General features: G+C 39.3%; 3 protein-coding genes across 5 annotated transcripts; all 3 read right to left on the bottom strand.

The window, feature by feature from the left end:
* On the bottom strand, positions 1 to 5,605 carry LOC116260048 (abscisic stress-ripening protein 1-like). Of its 3 annotated transcripts, none has more exons than XM_050079635.1 (2): positions 5,259 to 5,605; positions 1 to 259 (listed from the first exon to the last, which is right to left on the bottom strand). In XM_050079635.1, exons 1-2 carry the CDS (start codon positions 5,400 to 5,402, stop codon positions 83 to 85), a joined length of 321 nt encoding a protein of 106 aa, XP_049935592.1. In that variant the 5' UTR covers positions 5,403 to 5,605; the 3' UTR covers positions 1 to 82. The 3 variants fall into 3 exon arrangements, with proteins under 3 accessions (XP_049935592.1, XP_031493984.1, XP_031495666.1); XM_031638124.2 differs by lacking the exon at positions 5,259 to 5,605 and adding an exon at positions 446 to 735; XM_031639806.2 differs by lacking the exon at positions 1 to 259 and adding an exon at positions 4,805 to 5,077 and having other exon boundaries at positions 5,259 to 5,599.
* Positions 2,543 to 3,464, bottom strand: LOC116260049 (abscisic stress-ripening protein 1-like). The gene is made up of 2 exons (XM_031638125.2): positions 3,076 to 3,464; positions 2,543 to 2,864 (listed from the first exon to the last, which is right to left on the bottom strand). Exons 1-2 carry the CDS (start codon positions 3,217 to 3,219, stop codon positions 2,691 to 2,693), a joined length of 318 nt encoding a protein of 105 aa, XP_031493985.1. The 5' UTR covers positions 3,220 to 3,464; the 3' UTR covers positions 2,543 to 2,690.
* A 1,986-nt stretch (positions 5,606 to 7,591) lies between the features above and the next one.
* Positions 7,592 to 8,405, bottom strand: LOC116259912 (abscisic stress-ripening protein 1-like). Its single transcript, XM_031637910.2, has 2 exons — positions 8,071 to 8,405; positions 7,592 to 7,890 (listed from the first exon to the last, which is right to left on the bottom strand). Exons 1-2 carry the CDS (start codon positions 8,212 to 8,214, stop codon positions 7,714 to 7,716), a joined length of 321 nt encoding a protein of 106 aa, XP_031493770.1. The 5' UTR covers positions 8,215 to 8,405; the 3' UTR covers positions 7,592 to 7,713.

Raw genomic sequence — 8,405 nt, 5'->3', positions numbered from 1 at the left:
TAAATAACACAGAGAATGGGTTTATTCATATAGCTATATACATCCACACGAATCAACAGTTTATTAGAGCACATAGACGCAATCAATGGCCGTTTCCTTTCTTCTTCTCTTCCTTGATCTTCTTCTTTGCTGCCTTCTTTTCGTGGTGCTCATGCATCACCAACACCACGCCACCAACAGCAACGGTAGCGGCAATCTCCTCCTTGATTCTGTGTGAATGCGCATTCTCTGGGTCCTTTTTCGCTTTGTGCTTCTCATGCTACAAAAGAGTTCAAATCGAAACTCAACAATTTGTAGAAGAACAACATATAATATTCATGCAGCTATACTGAACAGTTGGGTTACTTTGGTTTCATTTTCTCAATTACAAACTTGTGAATAAATATAAACCTGCTAGTGCTATGTATGTATATCCTTGGAAATTGAGAGCGATGCAGTTAATTACCAGGGCATAGGCACCGGCAGTAACAGTTCCGACTTTGGCCAGGCGCCCCATGTGCTTGTGATGCTTCAGTTGTTGCTCTGGAGTCTTTTCATGCTTCTTCTCACCATGAAAGAGGTGGTGATGGCCGTGTTTCACCGTCTCCATGGTGCCTACAGAAACCGTCTCTCCAATTCGTGACTGAAAAGCAAATAATCCGCCCGCAATTTCAAGTGCAAAAACCAAACTAGTCTTATGAAGAAGACGCAGGGGAAACAAGAATGATTCGGTGCTCGAGATGAACGTAAACGGTGTAGCTCGATGAAGTATTTATAGAGATCTAATACCATCCATTGGGAATGTTTCTTCTGTTCCTTACATGCTAAGACATCTCGGGAGATCGTGAAATGACTGTCCGTGTTTTAAGAAGGTCCGTGGAAGGTCGATAGTTCGTCTGCTTGTAACAGAAGCTCTAATCTTGAGCATGAGTCGTTCAACCTTACCCACTATCTATCATGTCATGTTCATGGGCAAGCAATTAAACAAGAAACGTGCATAACGTGTCTATGGGAGTTTCCAACCACTGACGTCCTCTTACATGTTCTGGGCGCACGTAGATCGGCGGCAAGACCGTGTTGCGTGTTTGGGACCGTCGTTTTCAGAAATGGCCTGAGTCGGCCAATTTGAATTTAATGCTAAATCGCTGTAATTTGTTGACTGGTTCAAGGTTGCCCCATGGCACCTTATTAATTATTTCTAAATAGTAAATTTATTATCTCTAATTGACACACGCACACACACATACACTCTGCACGCACACACAAAAACATAGACACATATATATATATATATATTCATTTATTTTTTAAAAAATAATATACATTTTAATATTTTTGACAGATTAATAAGAACCAAATTTTTTGACGCTGGGTAGGACCAAGAGCCTCCGAGTATGGGGCCCATCGAGTGACGACTCAATGGCTCAGGAATACATCAAACGAACGGTATTTGTTTTGGAGAATGTTCTTTTAAGTGTTTATTCCAGGAGAAATCTTTTTTCGCATACAACCTGTAAAGTGGCGGAGTCAGAAAATTTTATCAACAGGGTACAATTTTTAATTTTTAGTTGGGTTTGGTGCATATGGGGCATCAACGTGAGTTGGGTGTGGATGTGACATTCGGCTGGACCCAAATCCGTTTCCCTCATAATAAAGGTTTTCAAGGATTGGCGTTGATTTGGGTGGGCAGTGTCCTACACCAGCCCACACCTAGCTCGCCTACTTCTGTAAAGCCATATTCTTATGTTTCTAAGGAGCTTGGTGGACCTTTGAAACATCTTTCCTCTTAAATGTTTTACTTGTCACTGTTTGATAAGGCATGACAAGTGAGAACAACCACGAGATTCAAACTGGCTGGTGCGCAATGCCCCGTGAATAATATTAAGGATGTTAATATTGGTTGGTTCATATGTGGATAATTTAACTACTTAATAAAATGGATTCGAACTTCAATTCAGTAGATTATTAGATTGACTGTTCTTTGATCCAAGGGTCCGTAGGAGTTGTTTTCCTTCATATGTTAGAGACACAGGATAAGAGACTACTGCTTCCTGAAAGCGGCTAATGCATTTAATCAAAGACAGCTTTATTTGGAATTAAAATCTAAGAAGGTCCAATGGCCCTTGATGTCATTGCCTACCTAATCCCCAACTGACATTTTGTGAGATTAATATATGAAGGAAAATATTGAACAGCACCACGCTAGAACGTTCAAGTTCTCAATCAAGTCGTCTGCAGCCAAAAAAGGCATAAATTTTGTGGGATCACTTGGTTCTTTATCTCTTTTATTTGACTTTTTTTTCGACGATGCTTCCTTGCATAGACATGCAACACCTTCTTAATTAAAACCTTCTTAAATTGTTGATTGTGAAGGAAATTAAAGCCAAATTATAATCATCTACTATTATAAATCTCTCTCTCTCTCTCTCTCTCTCTAGTTAATGGGGGAACCGAGGAGGAAGATAAAGCAAGCTGCTGAGCCAGCCTTCTCCTTGAGAGGAATTAAAAGTATTGTTGCCTTAACAAAGCAATATAAAGGAAAAACTCAAAATGGCAGGATATATAACCAAAAAACCTGGTAATAAGACACAGAAGTGCCTAATATATAGCTATGCATATTCATATGCATCAAAAGTTTATCAAAGTACATGAACCACTAAGCTCCTATCACACACTACAGGACATATGGCCAAGCAAATACAAGGGTGCAATCAATGGCCGTTTCCTTTCTTCTCTTCCTTAACCATCTTTTTTGCTGCCTTCTTTTCGTGGCGTTCATGGAACACCAACCCCGCGCTTCCAACAGCAATGGCAGCAGCAATCCCCTCCTTGACTTTGTGTGCATGTGCATTCTCTGGGTCCTTTTTCGCTTTGTTCTTCTCATGCTACAAAAGAGTTCAAATAGAATTCAGCAATTAGCAGATGAAGAGGATATAACGTTCACTACTATATTTACTATATTTATGCAGAACAATTAATAGTTGAATATGCCTCTGTTACTATGGTCTGATTTATTTTATTATAAACTCGAGAATATACAGATTCCTGCTGTCTATATATAGCCTTGAAAAAAATGAGAGTGATCAGCTAGCTTACCAAGGCATAGGCACCGGCAGCAACAGTTCCGACTTTGCCTAGAAGCTGCATGTGCTTGTGATGCTTCAGTTGTTTTTCGGGAGCCTTTTCATGCTTCTTCTCCCCATGGAAGAGGTGGTGGTGGCCGTGCTTCTCCGTCTCCATGATGCCTAAAGAAACCGTGTCTCTAATTTGTGACTCAGACAAAAAGCCAACAATCCCCTAAAATTGCGAGGATTCAACTGGTTTTATGAAGGGACAGAAGGAAGGGAGAAAGACGTAGAAGGATTCTGCAGTGGTCGGGATGAACGTGAATGGTGTTTCTCTGTGTAGTATTTATAAGAGAAAACTGCTACTAATGTTTTTTCTTTTCCTTGCATCCTAAGGCATCTCAAACGGTTGTGAGAACATTTTCTGTGTTTTAAGAAGGCCCTTGGAAGGTCACGCATGTAAGAAAAATTCTCATCTCCAAGATCGTCTTCCTTTCAACCTAATCCACTGTCTATCTTGTCTTGATCTTTTGTGAACAGATGACTATTCGTCAATAAACAACCAATATTCAACTCGTCTTTAAAGAAATTTCCGTTCCTCCAATCATTTCCTTACTCGGTGGGTTTCCTTACTCGGTGGGTGGAGACGGATCGGCGCGCTGCAGGACCATGTTGCATGTTCGCACCATTTTTTGGTCTGGCCTTGGCCTTACGTTAACGTTGATTGATAGAAATAAAAACCAAACCGTTCGATTTTGATTTTTAAAATGCGTCTAACCTTATTGATTATTGGTATGATCTTAGATCAGAATGGGTTGATGTAAAACATACACCAAATTGATTATTTGTAAGACTTTAATGGTGTTTTTATAATAAGAAAAAATGAACGGCCCCCATAACATAATAATAAAAAAATCAACATTTTTCATTGAAACAACTTGAATCAAAGCATATTATATCAAAATAGTCTTTATAAACAAGTTATGATGTTTATATTTTATTTAAAAGAGTTTTTTAACAAAAAATCATACGGTCTGGCTTTTATCACTGACCAAAGTGTTTGGGGGTGTGTGGGTCTATATATATATATATATATATATATATATATATAGGTCAAAATCATATAGTTAGGTAAACAGAAACGTATCCAAAAAGCCATGTCAGAAAACGAGATCACCAACGTGAATTGGAAACGGGAAACAACCCCGATTCATTGGAGTGCATCTTAATCTTAATTAGAGGCAGACTATATGCATTTATTTTATTTTGTTTGATTCGATTTCCAAATATTTCCTTTGTATTGACAATGGTCTCTTGATGGAGGTGGTAGATTCCTCGAAAGCGGGCAAAGAATTTTTCGAACTTGGAGGTTGAGGGGGAACTGAAAGAAGAAGTCTCCAAGGATCAAGCTAGCTTCATTTTCCTTAAAAGGAAAACTATTGTTGCCTTAACAAAACAATAACAATGCCATGGAAAAGCTGTGCAGGAGGTCAACAACACACCACCCTAAAAAGTAGCTCAAAACCCCAACACGCATCCATCTTCCATTCTCTACGTTATTATCAATAACAGCACCAGTGCACCCTTCAACATACACACGAAGCTATATCACTTACGAAGCAAAGGTATAGCACCCATAGTAATTGAATTACAAACTTGCCTTCAGCCCAACCAGTTATAATATGCGAGTGTGAGAGAGAAAGAGAGAGAAGAGGGAGCTCATAAATAACACAAAAAATGGCTTTATACATATAGCTATGTACATCCATATGAATCAACGGTTTATTAGAGTACATAAACCACTAAACTCTCATCCACACTAGAGGACATATGACTTAGCAAATACATAGATGCAATCAGAGGCCGTTTCCTTTCTTCTTCCCTTCCTTGATCTTCTTCTTTGCTGCCTTCTTTTCGTGGTGCTCATGCATCACCAACACCACGCCACCAACAGCAACTGTAGCAGCAATCTCCTCCTTGATTCTGTGTGAATGTGCATTCTCTGGGTCCTTTTTCGTTTTGTGCTTCTCATGCTACAAAAGAGTTCAAATGGAAACTGAGCAATTTGTAGACGAACAACATATAATATTCTTGCATCGATACACAACAGTTGGGTTACTTTGGTTTCATTTCTTTGATTATAAACTTGTGAATAAACACAAACCTGCTATGTATGGATATCCTTGGAAATTGAGAGCGATGCAAGTTAATTACCAGGGCATAGGCACCGGCAGTAACAGTTCCGACTTTGGCAAGGCGCTGCATGTTCTTGTGATGCTTCAGTTGTTGCTCTGGAGTCTTTTCAAGCTTTTTCTCCCCATGAAACAGGTGGTGGTGGCCGTGCTTCTCCGTCTCCATGGTGCCTAAAGAAACCGTCTCTCTAAGTCGTGACTGAAAAGCAAACAATCGGACCGCAATTTCAAGTGCAAAAACCAAACTAGTCTTATGAAGAAGACGCAGGAGAAACAAGAACGATTCGGTGCTCGAGATGAACGTAAGCGGTGTAGCTCGATGAAGTATTTATAGGGATCTAACACCATTCATCGGGAATGTTTCTTCTGTTCCTTACAGGCTAAGACATCTCGAGAGATCGTGAAATGATTGTCCGTGTTTAAGAAGGTCCGTCGAATGTCGATAGTTCGCCTGCTTTAAACAGAATCTCTAATCTTCAGCACGAGTCGTTCAACCTAACCCACTGTCTATCTTGTCATGTTCATCGGCGAGCAATTAAATAAGAAACGCGCATATAGGAGTTCCCCACCACTGATGTTTCCTCTTACATGTTCAGGGCGCAGATGGATCCTCGGCAAGACCGTGTTGCGTGTTTGAGACCGCCGTTTTTCGAAATGGCCTGAGTCGGCCAATTTGAATTTAATACTAAACCGATGTAATTTGTTGACTGGTTCAAGGTTGCCCCATGGCACCTTTAAGTATTTCTAAATAGTAAAATTTATTATCTCTAATTGACACACGCACACAAACACACACACTCACGGGAGCACGCTCTCTCTCTCTCTCTCTCTCTCTCTCTCTCTCTCTCACACACACACACACACGCACATATATATATTGGTAAAAATCAGATAGTTAGGTCTAAGGTAACAACCAGATCCCTTTTAAGTTGTTAGTAAAAAAAATATTTGAATGAAATATAAAATCATAATATATTTATAAAAAAAACTATTTTGATATAAAATCTTGCTTTGAATTAAGTTGTTTTTATGGCAAATATTGATTTTTCTATTATCAAAGTGTTGATGCTATAAGGGCCTTCCTCTGTTGCTTATAAAAACACCGTTAGAACCCAAAATTTGATCAACTTAATGCATATTTTGTACCAATCTATCCTTAAGATCGTATTGGTATGGTTAAATTTCCAGAAAATACTCTAAATATTATATTAAAGGCTCATGATCTCCAAGATGAAGGCACCTCACGACTTTTCTGCATATGGAAACAGGTCTCAGCCGTCCATCTTCGAATCGTTAATGTTCGAAACCTTGAAGGGAACACCCATTGCATGAGGAATCGGTAGACAAAGTTAAATTCCCTATACCAATTTTTCGCAAATTCAATTCCGATTTCTTATCAACTTTGCAATTATGTAGGGTGACCATAAATATCAAGCTTTTCAATTTGTGCCGCCCACTTATGACATTATTCATACTCGTCAACGTGTATCCTTAGAAGCTGAAAGTATTTAACAAGCATGGTCTCCCAAAAGTAAAACCCCCTTACAAGTACCACAAATTAAATATGAAATGAAAGAAATAAAACGATAAAAACTTCCTTTTTATTCATAAAGGGCCAAAATTCTGGTGCACGTAACTCATTCTCAGTAAATAGGGTTACTCCTCGAACAAGTTCAAATACAAGCAGTTGGTTCGGATAGTTCTTGGATTTCAGTTCGATATTGGATTCAGATTTCTTTACGAGGCAAACGAATTCGCAATTATTCAATTCGTTTAATCCTCAACGGAAACGGATCGAAAAAGCCATGTCAGAAATCAAGATCATCAACGTGAATAGGAAACGGGAAACAACCTCGATTCATTTGAGTGCATCTTAATCTTAATTAGAGGGAGAATCTATGCATGGTTTTTAAGATTTGGGAAGCTCTTGAGCCAGGGCCGTAGATTCCTGAAAAAGGGCAAAGAATTTTTCAAACTTCCAGGTTAAGGGGGAACTGAGACAGAAGCCTCCAAGGATCAAGCTTGCTTCATCCTTCTTAAAAGAAAACTATTGTTGCCTTAGTAAAACAATGCCATGGAAAAGCTCTGGTTGAGTAAAAGGTTAACAACACACCACCAAAAAAAGTGGCTCGAAACCCCAAGACACCTCTCTTCCCCAAACCCTCACCCACCATCTTTTTCACTTTAGAGCAGCAGTGCACCCTTCAACTTACTTAAGACTTTCAAAGGTATAACACTCATTGTAATTAAACTACAAACTTGTCTTTTTTATGCTTCGGTCCAACCAACTATACTATGAGATATATAAAGAAGAGAGAGACAGAGAGAGAAAAGGGAGCTCATAAATAACACAGAAAATAGCTTTATACATATATGTACGTCCATATCCATATCAATCAACACTTTATTAGAGTACATAAACCATTAAACTCGCATCACACTAGAGGGCATATGATTAATCAAATACATAGATGCAATCAATGGCCGTTTCCTTTCTTCTTCTCTTCCTTGATCTTCTTCTTTGCTGCCTTCTTTTCGTGGTGCTCATGCATCACCAACACCACGCCGCCAACAGCAACTGTGGCAGCAATCTCCTCCTTTATTCTGTGTGAATGTGCATTCTCTGGGTCCTTTTTCGCTTTGTGCTTCTCATGCTACAAAAGAGTTCAAATCGAAACTCAACAATTTGTAGAAGAACAACATATAATACTCATGCAGCTATACTCTACAGTTGGGTTACTTTGGTTTCATTTTCTGAATTACAAACTTGTGAATAAATATAAACCTGCTATGTATGTATATCCTTGGAAATTGAGAGCGATGCAGTTAATTACCAGGGCATAGGCACCGGCAGTAACAGTTCCGACTTTGGCCAGGCGCCCCATGTGCTTGTGATGCTTCAGTTGTTGCTCTCGAGTCTGTTCATGCTTCTTCTCCCCATGAAAGAAGTGGTGGTGGCCGTGCTTCTCCGTCTCCATGGTGCCTAAAGAAACCGTCTCCCTAATTCGTGACTGAAAAGCAAACAATCCGGCCGCAATTTCAAGTGCAAAACCAAACTAGTCTTATAAAGACGCAGGAGAAACAAGAATGATTCGGTGCTCGAGATGAACGTAAACGGTGTAGTTCGATGAAGTATTTATAGAGATCTAACACCATCGATAGGGAATAT

The sequence above is a fragment of the Nymphaea colorata genome, chromosome 9, assembly GCF_008831285.2.
Source record: "Nymphaea colorata isolate Beijing-Zhang1983 chromosome 9, ASM883128v2, whole genome shotgun sequence".
In the NCBI taxonomy this organism is placed as follows: domain Eukaryota; kingdom Viridiplantae; phylum Streptophyta; class Magnoliopsida; order Nymphaeales; family Nymphaeaceae; genus Nymphaea; species Nymphaea colorata.
Note: the sequence above shows the minus strand (reverse complement) of the source record. Positions and strands in the feature narration are given on the sequence as shown.

Coding starts and splice junctions, on each gene's coding strand:
- LOC116260049 (XM_031638125.2), bottom strand. CDS start 3,219: ATGGAGACGGAGAAGCACGGCCACCACCACCTCTTCCATGGGGAGAAG. Junction 2,865..3,075: donor CTGCCGGTGCCTATGCCTTG/GTAAGCTAGCTG, acceptor ACTCTTTTGTAG/CATGAGAAGAACAAAGCGAA.
- LOC116259912 (XM_031637910.2), bottom strand. CDS start 8,214: ATGGAGACGGAGAAGCACGGCCACCACCACTTCTTTCATGGGGAGAAG. Junction 7,891..8,070: donor CTGCCGGTGCCTATGCCCTG/GTAATTAACTGC, acceptor ACTCTTTTGTAG/CATGAGAAGCACAAAGCGAA.
- LOC116260048 (XM_050079635.1), bottom strand. CDS start 5,402: ATGGAGACGGAGAAGCACGGCCACCACCACCTGTTTCATGGGGAGAAA. Junction 260..5,258: donor CTGCCGGTGCCTATGCCCTG/GTAATTAACTTG, acceptor ACTCTTTTGTAG/CATGAGAAGCACAAAGCGAA.